This window comes from Opisthorchis viverrini (assembly GCF_000715545.1).
Source record: "Opisthorchis viverrini unplaced genomic scaffold opera_v5_194, whole genome shotgun sequence".
In the NCBI taxonomy this organism is placed as follows: domain Eukaryota; kingdom Metazoa; phylum Platyhelminthes; class Trematoda; order Opisthorchiida; family Opisthorchiidae; genus Opisthorchis; species Opisthorchis viverrini.
In genome coordinates this window covers 754,400-779,520 of record NW_008751850.1, presented here as the reverse complement: position 1 = coordinate 779,520, position 25,121 = coordinate 754,400, and the positions used below count along the sequence as shown (strand labels likewise).

At 44.8% G+C, this 25,121-nt stretch overlaps 2 protein-coding genes across 2 annotated transcripts in view; one reads left to right on the top strand and one right to left on the bottom strand.

Annotated features, from left to right (window-relative positions):
• Positions 1 to 25,121, bottom strand: part of T265_07946 (hypothetical protein) — a gene marked incomplete at both ends in the record, with an annotated part of 86,591 nt that overhangs the window by 3,217 nt on the left and 58,253 nt on the right. The window contains 3 exons of the mRNA XM_009173611.1: positions 1,250 to 1,397; positions 6,429 to 6,532; positions 9,464 to 9,622. Of these exons, the coding sequence (XP_009171875.1) occupies positions 1,250 to 1,397; positions 6,429 to 6,532; positions 9,464 to 9,622 (411 nt within the window). The remainder of the gene's footprint in view (positions 1 to 1,249; positions 1,398 to 6,428; positions 6,533 to 9,463; positions 9,623 to 25,121) is intronic.
• T265_07945 (hypothetical protein) overlaps positions 22,181 to 25,121 on the top strand; it is a gene marked incomplete at both ends in the record, with an annotated part of 6,978 nt that continues 4,037 nt past the window's right edge. The window contains 2 exons of the mRNA XM_009173610.1: positions 22,181 to 22,251; positions 23,191 to 23,404. Of these exons, the coding sequence (XP_009171874.1) occupies positions 22,181 to 22,251; positions 23,191 to 23,404 (285 nt within the window). The remainder of the gene's footprint in view (positions 22,252 to 23,190; positions 23,405 to 25,121) is intronic.

Here is a 25,121-nt window from a genome sequence, read left to right as displayed (position 1 = left end):
CCACCTGCGATATCAAGTTCAGACCGAAGACGGGAAGCTATCAAAGTCTACTACGAGCTTTTGCGTGTTCTCGTTCGTGCTGGACATCAACTGTTGGATGTACGACGAGACGTTCGTCAGACAGGATATGGGAGCAGAACCGGAGCTGGGTGAGGCAATGAACAACGAATATGGACTCGAGCGTTACCTCCGACTGCAACTGATCGTCCAATAGAGGAAAGATGCCTTCCATGGCATGTAAACGATGCCTTCAAATCGATCGACATCCAGATTGCTATCGACTGTAGGGTTACTTCACCTACAGTTCAGGGAAGCAAACATGGACCTTTGAACATGTGTTGGCCAACGATCAGTCCAACCATTCCCTCGCAACTGACAACGAGTTAATCGATGGTAATTGAACGATTGATTTTTGGGGCGAGACGGACCAAATGGTTAGAGCGCGAACTTACTGACCGGAAGGTCCGTGGTTCGGCTTCCCCTGTCTGGGCTTGGGCTACCTGGCAGTATCCCCAGCCCTCGTGCCTCCTTCGTGTGGCATGGCAGCTAGGCACCGAAAGGGTGCTACAGCTGAACGATTGATCGATGGTAGTCCGAAACGATTTGGTGGTTTTCAACAGAGATTTATTTCGTCCTGTCAGCGAAGCCAAACTATGCTGGAAAGTTGATGATTCCAAACATGGCGCTTCTCAGCATAGATTGCCTTCACTGTCACGAAATCTCAATGGGCAATTGCCAGGTCTACTCACACTGTCATCAGACTATAAGTGGCTCGGAGGATGAGTGTAGCTTGCTTTCGAAGATTCGTCCTCGGAAGAGGAACCAGTCAAAACATGGTCATGTGATGTGGTTCAAGCTATTCAAGAATGAGTGGCGCCTTGTCTACGCGAGAGTCAATCACAATGGTAATCGGTTGCTTGTGACTAAACGGTCAAGTAATCAGCCACTGATCAGAAGGTCGCGGGTTCGAAACTTTCTGTGTTTCGTGAGATACTGATGATTCCCAAAAAGGATGAAACAAGTGTACAATGCTTCTCGCCTCTCAGCCGTTTAGTGGCAGGAAGGGGTCTGTACAGAAAGTGCAGTTAATTCTTTCTTGACCAATGCAACTCCCTATTTACCACAGGACGCACATGATCACCATATATATCTGTATAGTCTTATTACAATCACAAACACTCTGCTGGTTCTACAGAAACGACCGAATAATAAAAATCAGCGTATTTATTGGGCTTACAGGAACACTCACCTTCAAAATCTACCTTGCCATCGTTGTCCCGATCAGCTTCACGAATCATTTCGTGTACTTCGGCATCAGTGACGGCTTCCCCAAGGAAGTGCATTGTTCGCTTGATCTCCTCGAAATCGATGACGGAATCTTGATTGTGGTCGAACACCTGTTTTTGGAGAAAAAATGGTAACGTATGGACGATTGCGGATGTTCCCAGCGGAAACCCACGTCTCAGAACGAAGTCAAAATGCAATATGGTATGTCATTTTTTCTCCAAAAAAATGAGGTTAACGTCCGTTGGCATGGTATAATAAGAATAAAAAACATAACGAGTGCGATGAAATTGTTAGCTATTGTGAAGCACCATGCAACCTCGTCCACAAGGACAGCGAAGTCGTAATTGGTAATTCTCCATTGGAGAATACCCTGACATGATCCTTAGATCAGATGCATAGAATCAGTACCGAAATTTATTCCCAACGAGATCAGGTTATATCCTAACTAACTGCTCTATATTGTTCAAAGGTTGCCTCATATATAGGCCTATTGCATCTAACTCCGAGAAAGATAACCAGCAAAGTTACCGTCTGTAATGTACTACTCATAAGGTTGCTGGAAATCCGTCGACAACCCACGACCGGTTTCACCCTTTTTGGAGCTCATCAAGTAGGCGCAGTCCCTGGGTTTCCGTCAACTTTATGATGATGATACTTAGTTTGCCGCTGTAGGTAGTCACCGTACGAATGTGTTGCTCAGATGGAAACGGCACAACGGTAACGAATATACACTCATTTGCAAACTAGTTTGGTTTTTCGTAGCGACTGAAACATGGGGCGACCTGGTGCAGCACATTCAGTTGCCTGAAAACATCACAAACGAGATGTTCAGCTGGGTTCCAGGTGAGTCTCTCGAAAAACCAAATTAGTTTGCAAATGAGTGTATATTCGTTACCGTTGTGCCGTTTCCATCTGAGCAACACATTCGTACGGTGACTACCTACAGCGGCAAACTAAGTATCATCATCATTGTCATCGACAGCATGTCATCACTGTTTAACATCGATGCTTCACTGCCGTACCAAACTAATCACCATTGGATGATTGATGCATGACACTTCAGGAATGATTCCGATCTTTCAGCATTGATCCGAACTGTCCGGTTGCACTCTGTCTTTTGTTTTTAAATCGTTTTGAAAACTATCAGTTTCATTTATGCTCATTTACCATCCATACCATTAAAAGCGTCCACGGACGGAAGGAGAACTGCTATACGGGTGAAAATAAGACGCTTGGAGCTATGAGTGAGCAGAACTCAATCAATCTGCAATAAAATTGCCCATTTTCATAAAAGAAGCTACTCATAAGGCTGCTGAAGAGTTTTCAGCAACCTTGTGAGTAGTTTCCTTTATGAAAATATACTGCGATAACTCGAATATCGTGCCAACTGAATCATGAGGCGATCTGTGTGCGAAGCATTTGTTTGTTGAATATCCTAAGCGAGAGAATCAGTTGAGTCTCTCGTGAAGACCAGGGTGATTTGCAAATGAGTGTATTTCTCGAAAACTATCCATTGTTCGGTGCACATGAATTCTACGTAAGAAAGCTGGTAGTCGATGCGTCGTAGATCAGCACTATGAAGTACGCTCCTCACGCATGGCAGCCGAAGCACTGGCAACGGCGAAACAAGCACGCAGTGTGACTGTGAATGTACACACATGTGACGTATCTGTATGTAGAGTCAGCTGATTTACCTTGCATGTCACGCAAGATCGTACGCTTGGTTTTTTTTGTCGTAGCGCGAGCGAATCGCAACACATGACTATACACACACTTGAGAATGGCAGGCAAGAGCTGTGAAGCTCATAACAGCAGTCCACGTTGACACCTTAGTCTATTGATTATGTAAGCTAAACAATGTCCACACGAAAACGGATACAATATGGACAAGGAGGCGCTTCAGAGATCAACAGGGAACCCCTAACCACGCGCGTTGCATCGATAACTATACTCCAACCGGTTCGACCTTAGCTGACAGTTTTTGAAAGTGGAGAACAAGTCGAAAAATATCCCAAATTTTCGGACGTAACACACTACTCATCATAGGGTTGCCGAAAAATTTCCCCATCAAAACCGGATTCGCAAACAAATGGGAGTAATTATCGAATTCCAGGACGTTTCTTCACCTGTAGTCACACCTGTAGTATTTTATACTTTGAGTAATACTCATTTCTAAAGGAAACTACTCAAAAGGTTACTGAAAACTTGTGAGTAGTCTCCCTTATGAAAATGTACTGCGGTATTTCGAATACCTTACCAACGGAGGCGTTTTTGTGCAACACATTCAGTTGAAGGATTTCATATAGGAGAGATTCAGTTGAGTCTTTTGTATAAACCAAACTGATATGCGGATGAGTGCATCTGTCAAATATTCACCCGTGTTTATCAATGTCTCACGAAGTTCAGCTGGGCGGAAAGTCTGCATGTTCTGCTGCCAGGCTTTCAAATATCATCTTGCAACGAACGGTTCTTGAAAGAAGATGAGCGGAAACCGCTCACGAAGAAAAATTCTTTCAGAAGACGTCGATCGCAAATGGTGAAGGTTTGAGTCTCGTTAACCCATACGGCAAACTGCACTCAGATTCAGTTAGCACTGTCAAAAAAAAGAACTGTCGCACAATGTGTCTGTCATTCAAGGACAATTATACCAGACCACCTACATCCCATTCCCGTCGCCAATCTGTTATATCTGCTGATTCGCCGACCTGTGGTATCTGCTGCTAACCCACTCCAGTGCCTGGTGCCGGAGAAAAAAGACTCACAGAAGAGAACACAACCGCTATATTCCGAACAAACGAGTGCGAGAGCGTGAGTGCGTGCGAGTGCGAGAGCAAAAGTTACAACAGCCCCACGATATTTCAAGGAGACTTTCTGACATTCTTCCAGGCTGTTTGATAGGCGTTAGTAAACACTCATCAACATCGATCGTGCCTCTATGAAATGCCTGAACGCTGATTACATTCGGGCGTTCTTCTGTGGCGTGCATGAACACTCACCAACTTTTGCTGAATTGATTGAATGATTGACTGGCCTGGATGCTTGCTGGATTTCCTGTTGGGATTTTGGTGGAGCAGTATGTTCCGGGTGTTCTGAGGCTACAATCAGGAATCTGACCTTCCTGATAATACCAAACCACAAATCTCCAAATGTTCAATTACACGTGATTGCTCCTGTCACAAGGATGGAGTTTTCGAACAAGTCCGAAAATACACCTTCCACCCAATCGCCCGTGATGGCTTGTAACTGCCTTTGCATTAAAGAGGGACCCGTCATTTTTCTCAGGTGATATCTGCAGGTCTTCAGAAAAGCCGTTACGAGCCACTCAACTGGCGGAACACAACTCACAACGAATTGTATGGCGCGTCTTTGGAATAGGTCACAGAGTTGGCCTTCGGAATTCGGCGGCGCAACCCAAACCTGGAACTGCACTCTAATCGGAACAAATTAACAGATAGTGAGTGCGCTATAGGTGTTTACTCAGATCGGCGCTCAGTATTCGCACAATGGAATTGAATTTTTAGAAGCTATGACGTGTCACTGATGGACCAAAGCGATCGGGCAATTGAGTTCACAGCACCAGTGTAACGGTGAGACTACTGGTGGAGAGATATGCGAGTAGTATGTGTTGTTCTTGAAAATCCGCATTGCGTCTCTTGAAAAGGGGAGATCTGTTGCGGATATTGAGGAGTCTCTTTGTTGCGTTTGCTTGGATTTGAGCAATGAATGATTGGAGTCAATAAATATCCCGGAAAGTTCGGGAAGATGTGTTCAAGAGAAGATGGATGTCCAGTTTTTGTGAATAAGATGCAAATGAGAGTTTTGCTTCCCTGTCCAATAGTCCGTAACCGGTTAGTTGGCATTTTCTAATAAGTAACACCGCAGCGAAGGCCTTCTTCCTTTCATTTGGTGTCGTGACCAGGATAAGGATGAAAGATCCGGTGGCCACAACCCTTTAAGGATGGCGACGTTCGGACCGTCCTGGAAAACTCTGAGGAGGTTGCGAAGGCTGCCGGACTGGAGACCGACCGGGGTAAGTTGGCGGCGCTGAGGACCCTCCTCAGGAGCCGGGCGAAGGCGGCCCTGGATGCGGCCAGAAGAGACCTTGAGAAGATGGACTCGACCGCCGCCAAGGAAATCCTTGCAGCGGAGTTCGACACGCCGGACGACTGCCAAGAAGCTATGAGGCGGTTCAAGACGGCCAGGTTGGCACCTGGATCTGACCCGAACGTGTTCTTCGTCGGCCCTCAGCAGTAGTTGGATCGCGCTTAGCCGGGGCTGGACGGAGTGTCGCGCCACCAGTTGCTGTCCAACCAGTTCGTCGAAGACGTGCAGCCGGCGCTTTGTGCCCAGTTGCGGTTGGCGCGAGCAACTGGCCAGCAAAGATGTCAATGTGGATTACGATGGTTTTTGGTTCGAGCACATACGCAACGAAATGCAACATTTTGGCGAAAAACGTTTTACTCCACTCGTGAAGGTTTTGCAGCCAAGATCATTGCGCGGCTAATGGGTCCAGATCATCCACCTAGCCAGAAATTGATTTAGCCGCACAAGACTTGGTGCTACCAAAAAATTCAATGTTTCAAGTTTATAAGCGCAAGCCGTCATGGAATTGTTGAAAACCTGCTGAAATGTTAATTGCATAGTTCACGTAAACCGAATCCAAGTGGTTCACGCCAATGACCAGTTCACTTTAGCAATAAACCACCCACCACAGACCCAAGCGGAACATCCAGTGTATCATTGATGAGCAATTTATGATAGTTTCAAAAGCACTTAATATCAGTAAACATATGGAATCTAGTAGTATCGTATGATTGTCCTAAAAGACGGCACACAGTTTGGTGTAAAAAAATCGCCGAAGAACTAAACTAAATTGAACGTTGCGTTCTGTTTGCGTTTTTTTTTCAGAAGCGATATTTGCGAATAAATCTAACAAACACTACTGGTTGGGGTCGACCGGATCTCCTCGGATTGACCAGATAAAGCTAAATCCTAACTGCGTAAGAGTTTCATGTCCATTGAAAAGGACTTGACAAAGCGAACCTTAGCAAACGAGTTGTACTCTGATTGAAAAAAGGAAAACAGAACCCCATAGCAAGCGTCAAAAAGTTTAAGCTACGCGCATAATTTACAACGCTTACATTAAATGCTTCGCGGAGTTCGGCGTCAGGTGATTTGGATCGTTCTCGTTGAGAGTATCGACGCATCATTCGGAGAAATTCTTCGAAATCGACACTTCCGTTGCCTGCGAACGGAGTCAGATCGAGTGAGTTTGGAGAGAAAACGAATGCTTAGAGAACAACCAAGGCGTACAGCAAGTTACGTGTGTGTGGAACTCACAACCCAATCTTAGGCGTGTTAGAATGTTAAGACGTTCTAGTATATTTAGACAATGTCATGATCAAAAACATTTCAGCAGGGTGACCTGAACGCGGACATAGAAAATCAAACAATATGTGCACTTATTTGCAAACTAATTTGTTTTTTTTTCGAGAGAGAGAGAGAGAGGNTGTAACAACGCAAATGCCAGGACGCGATAACACATCGTGTGGGTTGATATACTGCTAAGTAACCCGAACCCTAACAAAAACGACCGAAAAGATCATCGTTCCGAACCACAGACGCACCGGTTTTTTCACCTAGTGTGTCCTGGCTAAGTGTCACAAATATCACTGGTCCTCAAGGATGTGAATTAGCTCCCACCAGGAAAGTGATTCCTGAACTTCCCCATACAATGAGTGGCGAAAACGATGATGGTCGAATCATGTTCGATGAATAGAGAAAACTTATGAGTGCTCTACCACGTTGTCTAATGGTTTACGATATAAAGAAACTTGCGTGCGATAGCCTCTCTGCTCACCAGGCCTCGGCTCACGTTACTGAACCGATCATCAAAAGCTGGAAGAAAACTTGATTTTGAAAGGATTATGAGGATATCGAACTGGCACGGGGGCGAGATGGTTCAAGTGGTTAGAGCGCGAACTTACTGACCGCAGGGTCCGTGGTTCGAACCCGACCTCTGCCTCTCGACTTCCCCTGTCTAGACTTGGGCAATCTGGCAGTATCCCAGCCCTCGTGCCTCCTTCGTGTGGCATGGCAGCTAGGCACCGAAAGAATGCTACAGCTGAACGAATATCGAACTGGCTGGTGTGATTATGTTGGTACCAAAGCTTCAACCGCTGTCATCCACCGCATGCTGTAGTGCGAATGAGGAGGGAGACAACAAAGTCTGGCAACTGGAATACAATCCGAAGAAAAAGACTGCACGTAGCCACAATTCATCCGTCACCTAAGAGCACACGGTGGGCCACTTGTCACGTCAGACAAAGAAGTCCATAGATGAAGTGATCACAGGAGAGGCCTGGATTGTATCCTGTGTTAAGGTGTCATCATACTAAAACTGTTGTAAACCAGACACATGATTTACGTGTGAACCGTCAGTAGGATGCAGGATGAAGTCCATCTAACTATTGACTGGCAGATCAGTGGACTGCTGAATCAACTTGATCGGAAAATTAAGTCCGGCCGGATGACTGTTACCAAGTAACGAATGTAAACTAGACATGGCCCACTAGACCATCCGACATTTTCATCCGTAGACTGACTATTGGTATACCAAACCTTACCTTTGCAACTCCGTGTACCGTTAAAATTCAGAAGCTCTGTTGTCTGAAGAATAGATCAACTATCGCGATACATGTATATCTTTGTAAGGTTGCTGAAAATCCGTCGACAGCTTATGACCGGTTTCGCCCCAAATTAGTGTGCAAATGAGTGTATATTCGCTGATTTCGTGCAATTCGGTTTCAAGTAAAACATAAGGTTGACGGAAACCCGGGGACTGCGCCTACCTGATGAGCCCCAAAAAGGGCGGAACCGGTCGTGGGCTGTCGACGGGTTTTCAGCAACCTTATGAGTAGTACATTACAAAGATATACATGTATCGCGATATCTCGAATGTCGTAGCGACTGAAACATGAGGCGGCTTGCTGCAGAACATCTAGTTGCTCAGAAACATCAGCCGGGTTCTAGATGAGTCTCTCGAAAAACCAAATTAGTTTGCAAATGGGTGTATATTCGATAGATCAACTAATTTATTTGAGTTCCAAAACTCGAACGTGTGTTCAACCAAAGAATGGGCACAATCATCCTCAACAATACTTCGTTTCGAGGACAAAAACATGGTGGGTGTTCGAAATTGGCGTCCGGATTCTGCTCAGTGGAATCAAATCGACGGCGTGATCCCACAGAATAGATGCGCAAACGCACAAACACCCTGATATTCAAGTGTAATACATACCAAGAATTTAATTGACTGTTGTGCTACGGAAAAATAGAAGAAATCGTCCAGCTATACCAACTCTTCGGTGCATAGCTACCCGAAGGATCTGACGATGGCTGAGCAAACTGCCTGGTTATCCAAGCCTAGGTAGGAGCAGTCGAAAACCAGAGGCTAGCTTCACACCTTCCGGGCAGTAAGTTCACGTCTTAAGCACTGAGCTATCTTCAGCCACAGACGCATATGTTCACTGGGTACGCGGTACATTACGTCGTCTTGACTGGTACTCACCAAGTGAATGTAATCAGACTGGTGGCATATCCCTTTGGTTAGCAGATTCCACTGTTTGTCGCAGTACCACACAGCATCTGAAACACTTGTTCGCACAGATTACTGTCTCAACCCACACGATTCATTTGTTGGTAAATTATACTAAGAGAAATCACTTTGAATTTCGGACTATTTTACAACCATGTGATTGAGTGGGCTGTGGCAACAATAAGTCCAATATTCTGGTATTGAATTTCAGCCCTTGTCGATCTTCAAAAGATGTTAGTCGGTCAGCTGGTAGGTCTAGAATAACGGAGTAATCAAGCACACAAGTAGGTGAATGCACGTTCCGAGTGGTGCAAACTTTGTGCCCACAGTGTGACTGACATCTGCCTTATCTCTCTGTGTGCGTCGTTTATCGAAGACTGTAGATCTATCGCAAGGATCAGAGACTCCCAATTGTATCACATGCATGAGTCTATTGTTGTATCGATAAAGGAATAGGAGAGGGGGAACGTCCGCGACTAACAGGCGAAAATAGTACTTGAGAATAAGAGAATCGAGGTTTAGTTATATGAGGGTTAGATTCACGGAAGGACCAACATGACTACACACACCCACACTTACCATCACAGTCCGCATCCTTGATCATTTGACTGACCTCGGCTCGTGTGGTCCGCATACCCAAGAAATTCAGCACAGATTCCAACTCAGAGGCCGTTATCCGCCCGTCCCGATTGACGTCAAAGAGGGCAAATGCTTCTCGAAGATCGTTCGGCACTTGATCTGAAATCGCATAAACATTAAAATACGGATAGTTTAAGACAGTTTTTGTTCCAAATATAGAAACCTTTGCATTCTTAAATCAGCGGCGAAAGAATCAATAACTAGCACACAAACGTTCCACCCGATCGAACTGCATGTTGCAGGATACGAACTCAGTTACTGAAACAAGAGGTCGTTATCGATTTTTTTCTTCAGCTAAGTCTAAACACAGGACATCGTAAACGACCCTCAGGAAAACTCCGATAAAGTTAGATGCGGATTGCAGAAGACTGACACCACTCTTCAATGAGGAACGAAAGAAAATATTCAGACACACCAAGGGGGTTTTGTATACGTGGTTTGGTCCGGTCCGTCCGAGCAGAGGAGAGAATGTTAAGACAGCAGGAGGCGGGGAGTAGAATCGATAACACATTCACAGAACGCAATTGATGAAAGCAATAGAAATTCCTACGCTTATTTAGACACGGATTACGCTGCCGGGAAGACACAAGCGTTACTACGAACCACACGCACCAGGTTCTGCTTAGGGCAGCGAAAAACATCGTTTAGCATTGCGTGTTTTAAGTGCACCATTAGCTCAGGGTTAGTTGGTAGGACAGGAAATGGGAACACCTCCATTTGACGGCGTGCAATTTAAAGCATTGATGCATTAATACGACCACTTTTCTTGAAAATCTCATTAGACACCTCAAGTGCTGTCATTTTATCAACAAACACCCTTGCAACAAAAGGCAGTGTGTGCGTACACAGAGCGAATTTTATACGAATCATGCATACATACTGGTCAGAGCGATCATCCTTCATAGCGCAACAAACTGTTGATAAGGTTCTGTCCCCAACAGACAGGAAGCTCAAAAAGCGTCCTCTGAGCAGATCGCACGAAAACTGTACTGTTGCCTTAGGAACTGTACTTGGCAGTCAAATCCAGCACAGTCCAGGAACGAAATGTGCTGTGCGCTGTGATTAATGGGACCCGTGACACCAATCTCGCAAATCACGTGGGTAAAGCTCGAATGATTTGTCAAAGTGAACCAAACCGTTCGGTATTTCCCTACAAACGTTTATCAAAAATCGATTGGNGAAACCCTCCAATAGTCCGGGAGACGAAACAATATGACCGACTGTTAGAGCAGCTAACCATTCGGGTCGATGAATAGATTGAAAGTAGAAATGATTAAGATGAGGTTACTACACCGCACATAAGTCTATGTCCAACTAAACTTCTATGAACTAATTCAAGCCATCCTTTGAGCAAAACAAGTCTGTCGCAAATGAAACGCCAAACGCGTTGAGCTGAAGGTGGACAAAAACGGGATGGATGTACACCGGGGAAATGAAGAATCACAACGGCAATCGCTGACAGACGACAAGGAGCGCTGCCTAACCAGTTTCCTGACATGGTTAGATCGATATGCTCCAAAAAAGCTCTCCACCGGCTTTCCAATAATACACGCAAATGTCGACTTGATTGTCATATGTAGCGCCTTCAAAAGTACCGGATATCCATAAGTAGTCAAGGTCACACTGCACAAATGCTGCGGTCATTCGAATGTGTCTTGATCTTCAAACAAGGTGGCAATAAGACTCTAGAATAGGGGGCCAAAAGTTGCCATACCCAGTTGGTTAACGCCATTGACCTGTTCATCTAGAGCACCCGATGCAAACTACGCGCACGCACCACATTTCGAGACCTTACAGCAACATCAGGATGTTTGCCAGACTAGGTTGTTTTACGCCATAGCACTCACGTCTATTCCAGTTCGGCTAACGAAAATGACCGCGTCTGCACGAGGTGCTAATGGAAGGCTGAAAGTGGCACACATTAGGCAAAAAGCAGTGTCAGACGAACTGATGGTATCCTTTTCCCTCTCGCTGTTACCAAGGTGATGTCATATAATAAGTTACATTTCTTGAGAGTCCGATCATTTTGAGATACGAGGGAGAATACGAATATATTGTCCAAGTTAGCATCTTCTTGTAGACATGCATATTGACGGTAATATAGTTTAGATGCATCGGCTGGTATTTGGCTCGTATTCAGGTTCACAGGCAACTTGTGTACAAACGGCAAGAATGGGATGAAGAAAACTATGCAAGTCTACCCACATAGAGAAGCAAAAAGCCCCTATTGGGGGCTTCGAAATTCGCCCAGTGTAAGGGCAGAAGAAAGCAAATGAGAAAGAAAGCTGGAAAACAGAAAGCCGGTGAGTAGACTGACTGCCTTGAAGAAAGTTAACACAGCTAATTTGTACAAAAATCCAGGCAGCAGTCACAGCAAAGACAAATCTGGGCCGCCAAGTTTGCACAGGTGCGATCCAGGACATGTGTGGAGCCGACTCACCTCATCGGGACGGTCGGCTACTGTAAATTAGTGCGTGCAAATCCCAAGTGAATACTTGTTGGAATAACGCATCAATACGCTGTTACGTAACGCAATGCTCTTCTGAAATATATACTGATATGGTACTGTTTGGCTGTTGGTCTGTTCGCCGAGCTTGGCAATTGGATCGCAAACGTTTCATCATCAATCGAGGTGACATCGTCAGTGCGGGTCGAATGATGATGGCCTACGAATTGAGGCCCAAAAACCTGTCCCATCAGGTCAATAGGTAAATTCTATCCACTGGTCCCAGAGTTATCCCAATAAAGCATTCGGAAGTCTACTCGGCGATATAAACTCCAAATTGTTGGCTTTCAGTGAGACAAGGTCGATCAATCAGTGCACGAACGACAAAAAACTACCGGCTTGCAAGTCGCCTCAAAGAATTGCTGACTCCGTTCCACACTGTTCCGTTCCTATCCAAGACGTCCTCCCTGGTACAGATGACGAGATGAAGATGAAATGCTAACACCCAAAGGTCAAAATGCCCAAGAATTAGATGGAAGGATCCTAATGTTTTCAAACAGATGCTATTAGACATTGACACACATTGGCCTGAAAAATTTACCTATATTCGTGAAACCACCCCCAAATAGCTGAAAAGGCAGAGCGGTCCGAAACAAGCGTTTTTAGAGCTGAAAATTTTGGAGACACGGAAGGAGATTTGGAGTTCTATATACACATTGTTCTGCGAAAGAAAGCAAAGTTCAGTGGAAAAATGACGAACCAAGTTCAGTATGGCTTAAATTGACACTAGTTAGAGATCTACTAAAGGGGTACAAACGTCTAACTCACAAACCGCTCGAGCCGCAGGGTGAGATACACAACAGGCACAAGCGTAAAGCATTGTACGCACACGGGAAGGATGGTTTACTGCGCACGGCGTTCTCAGTTTACCTATCAGCTCTCTGAGAGTAGCCTGTGAGGTTCTACAGCTCGTTACCTTTTTACACGATGTCTCATAGCACTCTTGTGCAACTGTGCGCAAAAACAAATACCTAAACTATGCACAACCTCTCAAATTAAGACAGCAGGGGATAGATAGATAGAAAGTACGAACCGATATCAGGATCTCTGGTCCTATAAACAATCCATCTTGAATAGCACACTGAGAATTTGCCCAGCATTTATTAAAACAATGAACCAAGGAATAAAAGCGGCGCATTGTCTATCCGCCATTAGTTAATTTCTAACGGTAGAGTGACAGGAAGTAAAGCACCTAAAGCCAGAAAGTACATAGCCAAAGAAACATCAATAGTGTGATTTGATGTGATAAAAGAAAAATTCTAACACGAGATTTGTATTACGTTTGGTGGGACAGAGGACTGAGAATTCAGTAAACAATGAGAGCAGTCCGTTCTCAGTACACAACTCCTCTCAAGAGCTGAATCAACCTGACAACCCAAGTCGTTTGATCTCACATGGTTACCTTGGTGACAGTGTACTCAAGACCTAATGCAGATTTCAATCACGTGAGGGGAAAACACATCACTGACAAAGCGGAAACAGTTGGGAGAAAACACACCTGAGAAACACCTGATTAATGAACTGGTTCCATGAAACCACTGGGCGAAAATATGTGTTTTGAATTATCGTTGGTTTGGGTGCGGCATTCTTAGGATTGTGGAAAGACAACAGATGACTGGTTGACCTGGAGCACAAAGAAACTCATTAGGCTAATTAACGAAACCGAAAAGATCTGTCTAGCGCGTAAAAGTTCTTTTTTTCTTCGCTGGACACAAGATAATGGATAGAAACGATACAATGATGGAGAGCACTCATACCTACTGGGAAAATATCTGAATAGAGAAAAGATACAAACTGACTAGTTCGGTGCAACGGTTTCTTATTATCACATAAATACATACACACAGGCATAAAAAAGCAAACACAGATGAACATACAAAGCATGGGGAGAATGCAAGCTCACGAATCATCACCAGGCCAATGTTGCGAAACTTGAATTTTGGGCCAATGATGGTGCGGAACCGATTGTGGTGAGCCAGGGTTGACCCGCTCGCGCCAAACGAACGTGCAAGCACTCGGAAGGCAAGTAGTCGCCACACAGTTCATGGATGTCCCAGTCAATACCACATCAGACGGACCAAGCATCTCGCTTAAAGCTTAGTGAACGTTCGGGCGATTTTTGGTACACTCATCCACCAAATTAGTCAGGTGTCAGGTGACTAGGCGGCTATCCGTATTATTGTGGGACGAGGGTTTAAATCACCCCTGGTTCAGTTTTTTGCGAGAATTATGGATCTATACTACGAGCGTACAATTCGGAGTGAATGTTTCCCTGCCAGGTGAAATCTGAAGCCAACGGGTCTACTGATGTCAAGCGTCCAAATATTTTTGTCATTCAAGCCATTTTTCGTCTTCGGAGCATGGTCTGAGTTTGGCGGGAACATTGGGTCAGTAACACTGATGTATGGTTCTCGGAAGAAATAAATGGCCAACGATAGACGAACTGATCACACTCATTGGATTACGCTCATTTGGTCACGTGCTCCGTATGCCAGTGGACCCAATCACGTGAAGGGTGGAAACGAGTCAGGTTGGGTCAAACAATGACTTGTCACCGAAGTATGAAAACCATTACCAGCGCTGGTCATTGCTGCCCCCTTGGATGGGGACACAGACACGGATTAGAGACAGATATAGACAAGCGATTGCCTTCAATGGATATCTCCTCTACCTACCTCTCCGATGAAAAATCCATCGACAACCCAGTATTTACGCACCAATTACAACAGTTCCCGTCTGCGGTGTGCAGCCATCTAATCACCTCCCCCAAATCATCGGTGAACGAAACCGTGGCAGCTAGAACCCTGTACATCAGTTAGGAGAGGTTTTCGCACAACCAACAATGACAAAATACGGTGGAAGAGTCTCCCACGTTGGTCCAAAATATATACATCACATTCCTGCGGCCAGCTCCTGTACTGGGTTGCCCAAAGTGAAAAACTACATGAAGCTTCCGCCCTAAGTAACAACGCAAGGTGCCTACAAGCTCATTTCTGATGAGATTACAGGTTCAAAAATATGACTGCACGGATACAACGAGGAATGCGGTAATCCCACCAAATGGATGTCTTCATCATCATTATTATTATCAGCTGTAAGAACCGCGCATTTGTCGTACAGTGGTTACAGCTGGCAAAGTTTCGTTTTGGGAGTGTGTGTGTAGGGGCGTAGGGTGGATGGATGTGTACGCTACTTATTAATAACAAGAAGTTGCAAAAAGCAGTTAGGCAGTGCTATACCACGGAGAGCAGTAGATGAGGAAGTTCGGATCAAGAGTGGATTGGTTCATCTGTTATGAGTGTCGCATTGGAGGGGATGGTATAGGATTCCATAAGGACGATTCTCGTCAATGCCTTGATTCCGAATTTCGCTGTAAGCATATTCTAAAAGGGTTTGTTTTGGTGACCACACTGGCTACCATACGCCTTCCAAAGAACTCGATCCTGAGATAAGACATAGCAATGATTCCAGAAGAAAAACCTCCAACGGCAAAACCGACACTCGGGCCATCGTGAGGGCTGGTCTAACATCGGGGTTGGTTTCCCCTGAGAGGGTAGCTCACATGCAGTACCCAAGATAATGTACTGACCTTGTGGGAATTTCTAGAAGCATGGTACTCCAGGACGGATCAATCAATCCAATTTACGAACCACTACGTGCAAAGGACTAATACCATAACAGAAGTACTCAGGAAGACACCTATCTTAATAAACAAAAAAACAAGAAACTGCTTGGAACCCAGAGGTCAAGGACAGAGGCCACTTCAGCACAGATCAAAGTACGAGGGCAGGAGGCCAAGTTCGAAGGTCATGTGGTCACTGACCAATTACGGCATAGGATAACAGACCGACCAATCGAACGCCCGGTCGAACAACCAATTTGACCAAAGGTTAGCACCGGCTAGCAACAGGTAAACTAAAATTTCACTAACTATCTTGATGTTATGGTATAGACATACAAGAGAACTTGAAATTCTTTGCCGGAAATTCGAATTCGGCGCTGAAAGAATCTCTCAGAAAGCGTGAGGTCGCCTATGAGGACCTCACAACACTGTCTTGTCTCATCGTTTAAAGAGGGTAAAAACATCGTAGAACAAGGTGAGTGTAATACAACCGATGACTGACAATCGTACAAAAATCAAGCGAACTCAATTTTACGTAGACCTATACACCATTCTAGCACTGTTATAAACGATATCATTACTGAAGACGTGAAAAGCTTCCCAAAGTGTCCGTACCAAACGGATTTTTTGTCTAACGTTAAAAATTCTATCAGCTATCCCAGGAAAACACTTTCGATTAATTCAAAATACAGGAGACCCACTCCATCAAGCTAATCAACTCACATGTCGGAGTCAATTAAAAATACTTCGATCTCACAATAACTTCCCCGAAAATTGAAAATTAGTTGCCTCATGTTGGTCCTACTTACCAACTTACTGCTCGCACAGACTGTGTCACGCAAAAAGCCAAATAAATAAGAACATACGCCAAGTCCCAATCGTATTATCTTGAAGATGGACCACGGAGCAGAAATTCCACTTTGATACCAGACAGTTCAATGGTCGGGCGATGCCTCGCTGATGGAGAAATAAACTATCACTGAACAAATTTTCAGACAGTGTAGTTTCATATCGTCCTTTCGATGTGATACATTCGCACAACTGCAAAATTTACAGATTACCGGAACGGACAGACCCAGGGTTTCCCGCTGCGGTCGAGAATTCGATTCCCCAACACACAAATTAATCCCGTTGTTGGTAGGGCTACTCAAAGCCGTACAGTGAGTCAGTCTCTGTGAAGGTCACGCCTGATAATGCAGATCTGTGGCGTGTCTCATTTTGTTATTTGTTATTTTACCGATTAGCTCTCGTTCGACAGAGTTCCACTGGAAGAAACAGTCCATTTTACTCATGAAATTAAAACAGTTTGTTGTGATTTGCAATGTACTACTCATAAGGTTGCTGAAAATCCGTTGACAGCCCACGACCGGTTTCGCCCTTTTTGGGGCTCATCAGGTAGGCGCAGTGCAAATGAATGTATAATCGCTAAGCTTGTTGTGATACTATACCTGTTCGATTGGGGACCTCAGGATGGTTTGAATCAAATATGTCACATCCAAGATACCAGCCAAATGAAGGCGCGGTAAAAAAACACAACGGGGATGGAAACTGAAGAAGCGCAGAACATAGAACGAATGCAATGAAATTTGTGTCGTTAGTCATCTTCGTCTGTTTGCTCGAGCAAACTGTGAATCTAAGGATGACGATTCGATGACATTTGTAGGCATCTCTGTAAGTACAGCTCAGCGCAGATCGGCCGATGCGCGACTCCCTTAGTCGTAAAGTTTCCGGGCCAGAGCAGAACTCTCGCACTATACTGGCTGCTCGGCAGCACGGCTGTTCCAGACATATGTGTACACCGCATACGTTTGACTGCGGACAAAATCCCTGAGAAACTGCACGATCCTCAAAAGGCTGTTGAAGACTCTTGGAGCATTATCAACGGGAGTTCAAGCTGGATTCACTTGAGCCTCCCGTCAAAATACATAATTCCTGTGCAGAAGTGATTATTTGTCAAAACTCTGGGACTTTCCGAGAAGGAAAAATGCAACGATGCAGAAGAGATCAATTTGCAATAAACACCATACATTTGGCGAGAGGCACCGGTTGCGTGACGAAGACTGCAGGCTTAGATCTCAAGCGAACATTCAGCGCGATACAGCTGTGATCACTAACAGACCAGTCTTTTAGAAACGTGATTAGACAAAACTGACAAGACAGTCACATTGATCTCACTATAAGCGGTCATTTTAGCACACGGTTGGAACGGTGAAAAAATAATAAGAGGTGATCTGAGATTAATATTACGATGACTTAGTTTACCATCATTTGGGTGGATAAAACTAGCTATATCGGCGGAGTAGGCATTGTCTAATTGAATGTAAACACCCGGGGTATTGGACTGAACAGCGAATTTCTATTTGGAAGCAACGGGACGACCTGTGGTCAGCAGGTGTCTACCGGTGTTCCGGGTTGTGAAGCGAGTGATTGTCGTTCCATCGCTTCGAGCGATGGAACCTGACACGTGGTCAACCAAGCTCTGAGACTGTCTAATTTGTCAACCAAACTGCATAAGGACTGACAGACGAAATAAATTGTAGAAGAGCTTGAAGTCTCAGGATCAAGGGGGGTCGGCTTATTTTTGGTTGAACGACCGGAAACGTTGGACCCAGAGTAGCTGTTAGTTTCTGTTTATTGCTTGGTTAGTTCGTCCTCTGAAATGATAACTGCAAAAGTAATTCATTCTATTCAACAGTAGCAATCGGCTCTACTTTAGTTTTTCGCTGGGCCCCCCTTATACAGTGAAGTTCACTCATCTACTTCAAATACATGGGGATACCAAAACATCATTCGACCGGACAAAGCACACAACTACTCATAAATTTGCTGAAAACTTAATAAATGAAACTATTCCCAAGGTTGCTGAAAATCCATCGACAGCCCACGACCGGTTTCGCCTTTTTTGGGGGCTCATCAGGTGGGCACAGTCCCCAGGTTTCCGTCAACCTTATGTTCTTCTTGAGCCCAAATTGGACTGTTTTCGAGAAATACATTCATTTGCAAATCAATCTGGTTTTCACGAGAGACTTGACTCTCTTGTTTATGATATTCTACAATTGAATGTGCTGCACACAGGCCGCCTCATGATTCAGTTGGCACGATATTCGAGATATCGCAGTATACTTTCATAAAGGAAACTACTCACAAGGTTGCTGAAAACTTCTCCACAGCCCACAGTCGCTTTTGCACTATTTAAGACTCACCAGGTAGTCGAGTTTCAAGTTCAGAGAATCGTTTGACCGTTCCGCGTGATGCTTAATAATGAGGCGATCAAAAATAAACCGATGAAAATTAAATTATCATCACCACAAAAAAAAGTTTAATTTTGGCGCGTGTAAACTTGCTCAACTATCATAGCTGAGAATATGTCAACGCTTGACAGATCAACCACGACAACGATGTCTGTCTGACGATAGACAACGTTTTGGGCGAGATGGCCCGAGTGGTTAGATCGCGAATTTACTGACCGGAAGGTCCGTGGTTCGAATCCGACCCCCGCCACTCGACTTTCCCTGTCTGGGCTTGGGCAACCTGGCAGTATCCAAGCCCTCGTGCTTCTTTCGGGTGGCATGGCAGCTAAGCACTGGAAGGGTGCTACAGCTGAACGCTTTCTTCCTTTCTTTTCTTTCAGAATCAAATCAGATTCTGTGTTTACAGAGAACGGTAAGATGCTGTAGCATAGCACACGGGGCGTTTGTTGAAATGTGCTCACCAGCACACACTGATACATCCGGTCGAAGCAATTCCAAAAGCATTCTCCAATTCAAAGTAGGCTCATCTCGTCCCTTGGTCGTTACCCATGCACTGCGGTTTTGAATAGTGTATTACTTTTCACATATCATTGAACATTTATCGTCAAGGGCGAATAGATTTTCTTTCTGGCAAGTCACATGCACCACGCTGAGCCAGGTACCGGAAGCAACCAACGTAATGCTTAAATCATTAACGAGAAAACGCACACGTCACAACGATGTGGCACTGGAAACGACTGGTTGGACAAAAGCGTCTTTCGCGTTGACAGCACCGATTGACTGACAGTAATGCGGAGGGAGGGAGATTCGGTCACTATAACGATCAGCGCCTTGGTGTAGATACAAGTCAGTCGTCGTCCAAATGCCAGGACAGCGCAGAACAACAAACTGACAGCAAAAGTAGCAGGGAGCAACATAAACGAGGTTCGCGCGGACGGGAGAGGATGAAAGGGATGTGTCGGTCACGTGACATTGCCTCTCACTGCAGTTGTTGTCATTGTCGTCGTTCCAGTTCACACGACAACCACCGTCGTACCAGTGTGAGAGAACAAAGTGAACCAAGGAGAGATGGTGTTAGGGAACCGTGGGGATAAATCGGACTGTTTAGGTGTAATTAGAACACTGAGGATGGGAGAGTGGTAACGACCGGAAGCACTACATGGGGTCCAATCTCCAGCTGGAGGATGACCGATGAAGTTGAGTGTGTCAAGTAAACTGTGGTAAAGGACAGTCCTAAATGGGACAATCGAAGTTTCGATCCAAACACGAATCAGAACACAAACTGATTCAGCAGAAACAATGAGTGAAATGGGCAAGCTAATGTGAAACAGAAAGAGGTGAACCGAATAACGAGATCGAAGAAGTGTTCTAACTAAAACAATTGCCAGATCAAAATGCATGCATAAATGAGTTAGATTACACTCTGTCTCCACATTTGTCCGTCTCGAACCGAACTATGCCAATGGAATTCGCATATGTGACAAGAAATTAACTGTACAGAACAAAAGGCTAACTGCAAAAGTTATCCAAAGCGTTTGACAAATATTTTCAATTGCTTTAATTTAAGTATACCGTCCACAGGGAGAGTTTGAAACCAGGATGAACAGAGTGGCAAACGGTGATCTTGAAAATAACGCATGTCGTTTGATCTTGAATTTACGTTGACTCTTGTTCGCCAGCTGGCAGAAATTAAGGCAAATTTCCCGCGATATACCACTTCAGTTTCGCTACACATGGCTCAGTTTAAGTGGCTCTTCTCAGCACAATCATGGTTCCCAATACTGAAGAGAACAACATTTTCCTATTTAATCGGAACCCCCGATCCGGATGACCAATCGATAGGCGTATCCCACCAGGAGAGTGCAATAATCGAACTTGGGCATGGATAATCAACCCTTCCACAGACGATATCCGATATCACCGACATCGGACAGAAAAGAAACTGCGTTGGTTGGGACATGTGTTGCGTATGCTGAACCATCGTTTGCCGAAGAAAGTACTGTTTTCCATGCCCAACTCAGAGTGGCGTAAACAGAGAGGTGGCCAACCCCTGACTTGGCAGAGGAGTCTGAAAGAAATCACGAAAAGCTTGGGTGCTGTCGGTGCTACTCGCCTTCCAGGATGGGGACCGCGTGATCCTCTCTGTGCCTGGTCGGAGACACTACAAGATATGGCTGCCAACTGATGTCAGTGGCGTTCTTGCTGTCAGTTTCTATCCAGATTGCCTGAGTGAACGTCTGGAGGTGTAGGCACCTCGGTACGATTGTGATAAGCTAGCACTAAGTCCCTTCCCCGTCCACTTGTACTCTTTTCTTTACAATAAGGCTTTCAAATAAGTCATGGTTGTACGGCAGTGAAGCATCGGTGTTGAACACTGATGTCATGCTGTCGATGATGATGATGATGATCCTTAGTCCCTGTCAGTGGTGACCTACATAGAAAAGAATGTGAGGACCCAAACAATCGAGTTCATCTCTTCACCCAAGAAATGTTCTGTGAATTTGAAATAAACACGACCATGTCACTATGCACGTGAAATCACTGGAACACAAGCTGGAAAGAATACATACGATTACGAAGAACATGCTATCGTTTTGAAAAGTAAAACCTAGGGATGACTGGAAAATAACCAAAGTGTAATCACGCAAATGTAGTCTACTCAGATACTATTTGTCATCTTATTATACGTCTGGTTTGTGTCATGCTGGGGAACTTCGTAGCCGAAACACTGTCTCCAGTGCAGGCAAACCCGAAAAATATCATCTATTTACACAAGAGTTGGAACGGCAAGCCGCGATTAATCATACAATAACTAGTTTAATATGCTTGGCCCAAGTGTGTGAGTTGAAAATATCAAATCAATCCAGTCAGTTGAGGCGGAAATTTCAGGGAGATGAATGGCTGTTTGCTGACAACCTCACACACACACACACAACAAAACAACCGCATACAAAATGTTGTGCTAATTTTACCACAGAATGCTCTCGACTGAATCCGGTTCCAACCGTTCATTCACAGTGTACACACTCATGAGAAGTGTGTGTTTGATGCTTGAAACAGAACAGCCAAACGAGAACGCCTAGACAGCCGTTAACGGAGGTGTTTTGCGCAATGGTGTACAACAGTAACTGCTCTGTAATGCGAACGAACGAATAGTAATAATGATAATCTTTCAGGTGTAACACCTTACAGGTGAATACCACCTGCTAAGCCAAATGAAGGAAGCACGAGAATTGAGAGAGTGCCAGATTGCCCAAGTGTAAACAAGAGGAGTCGAAATGCAGAGGTCGGGTTGGAACCACGGAACTTTCGGTTGGTGGGTTCGCGGTCTAACCGTCTCGGGGTCGAAGTAAATGTACAAGAATCAATCAATCATTTTCCTCCTAAAGTAATAACGAGTTTCTCGTGGAAAGTGGATTCTTTTTTTGGGGGGAACGCTTGTGCTCACACGGATGGTATTGGATCATGAAACCAGTTTTTGTGTGTATCTTGAAAACCCTAGACAAGTGGCTAGTCTAGAAAAGTTAACACAGCAATCAAGATCAAGAATCTGTCCAGTAAAACCAAGAAGCATTTGTCATTCAAACTGACACATGGCGCATTTTCTCTTTGGATGTTTTTTGATCGAAGAGATGACTTTGGCCTTGTATAAATTTTCTTCGGTTCAGCTTTGGAGAATAGTGAACGGAAAAAATCCAGGTGTCTGGAAAATTGGGTTACAAAAGTGCGTGTTTGCAGCCACCACGAAAAAGAACTTAGTGGGTGTCTTTGGTTGGTGTCTTTGGAATAAGATTTTCTCGGAGCACGTCCTATCTCTTTCACTGACACCTTGTAAACGGCTCATCAAGTATGGATTTTGATCCACTTCTCCATTTGCTCATTCAATGTCTTAAATTTACCCCTCCTATTTCAAGTTTTCTGTAGAGTCTGCTGTAGATTTTTGATTTTCTGTCTTTTACGCTTTTCGGGATCCAACCCCTGGGATCGGTGGTGTCCGTGTACGGCGCTTCAGTACTAAGCGCGTAATGCTCACATAAAGAGCGTCATGCTTCCACTTGGCATACGATTGAAAAGCAAGTCATCTGTCTTTCGCAGCTGTCTACTTGACCCATAGATGGTTCACTTCAACACAGCGAGTATCATAAAGCAATGTGGACCGCAGAAGGAAGGGGAGCGCGTAATGCTCACATAAGGAGCGTCATGCTTCCACTTGGCTTACGATTGAAAAGCAACTCATCTATCTCTCGCAGCTGTCCACTTGACCTATAGATGGTTCACTTCAACACAGCGAGTATCATAAAGCAATCTGGACCGCAGAAGGATGGGTGCCTCGTTCCAGCGACCGTGTAATGCTGGATACCCTATCCAAACCTACAGATGTTTATCGGAGAAAAAACCATCCGCGTAACCTATCGAGTGGCATTCCGGCATTCAAGAGTTCTCCAACCGCGATTAAGGGCAATCACCGGGACTATCGCCATTCACCTGCGCAAACACAAACGGTTAGTCCGTAATTCAGGGAAAATTGCTTACCAACTGGAGTTGCGACAGTGAGACTACCATTGGACATGGGATCAGCCAATCAGTGTGTAGACAACAGACTGAGTGTTGACTACAGTCATAGTATATGCAAATGGGGAGACCAGCTGCTTAGTAAGTGTTCCTCATGTAGCGAAATACACTCGTTTGCAAACAAATTCGGCTTTGCGAGGGACTCACTTGGAACCAAGCTGCATTTCTCGTTTATGCTATTCCCCTATGTAATCTTTTATTATTTTGCTTTCGGTAAAAGTGTTCAGAAGTGACCAAAAGAAGGGGCGACAGATTCTACCCAAGAACGTTGTGTACTTTCCCAAACACTACAAATATGCTACCCGCAATAGCCAGAACATTTGATTTCGATGAGGATGCTTCCCCAGATAGACAAGATGCATCAGTCTTAAAGATACCTGGTACCAGGTTCACAACAATCCGCCAATAGTCCATTACCGATTTAGCGCGTTTTGTGCCTCTTCAGTTTACTTGGCTGAAAGTTCCGCGTGGTGTCGCTTAAGCAAGCTGCAACGATGTCACATGCTCGGGGCGGGAAAACATGCAAAATCGTGTTAGTGATAGTTGTAGAAGCCCATTACACGAAGCAGTCTTGTAGGACAGATTTCGCATCTTCCGGGACTCTTTTCAACGACATGGAAGAACACTGACCCACAAATCTGGCTCTGAGAATGGGCGATATGAGTGCGAAAAAGTTGCGATTCCACAGAGTTTCGATTCGGAAACCCACTCTTTTGAACTGTTAACAGTACTGAGGGTATAGTCACAAATAAATGTGTCCGTTAACAGTTAGATATGTCAGTGCGGCTTGTTAGTATGACCGATTTCATACAACAGAATGTCGTGATCCGAGGACTTCAGCGGTGACGTAAAAACTCCAAACTCGATGCGTTAACGACCCTGATAACAAGACATGGAAAGGCTTGAAGCACATGTGTTCATGACATTCTTCGAAGATCTGTCGTGATTAATGGCTGCGTCTCACACTGGAGGCACGTGTCAGCCACGAGTCCATTTGAGTAGCACGTGAAATTGCGTGTCCAGCTTCGTAAACCAGTACAAAATATGCAAGCGGTAGTCAAGACTATGTGACACGACTCTAGAGGTCCTATGAGAACTGCAGACAGGCATTTCGAAGCTCCGTTACAAAACGAAACACACAGATCAGTGTCTGAGATGTTCGAATTTTCACACGATCAAGCATTTTCACTCTGGTCTTGAGTTCGCAACCGGATTCTATATATTGGTCTTCGAGTACCTACGCCACTAACTTGTTTAAGAAAGGGGTCAAAGTGCATCCCACTAGATACACCCGTCGTGTTAGAAGGCCTCTTGAGTGGCACTTTGACTTCACCAAATCTACCAAGTTTACCAAACCACTTGGAGCAAAATGCAGGGTGATTCTGTTGAGGACTCCAAGGCAGTTCAGGTACTGCTCGTTTAGCGGAAAAGTAGCAATGTGTTCTACTGGAATCTAATGGGCTTTTCATCCTAAGATTCCGGTGCTTCCATCGTCATCATCATCATCATCATCGACAGTAACATCAGTGTTGGCACTGACGCTTCACTGCCGTCATCATCATCATCATCATCATCATCATCATCATTGTCAGCTGTAATAACCGCGTACTCGTCGTACTGTGGTTGTAGCTGCCGCAGTTTCGTTCA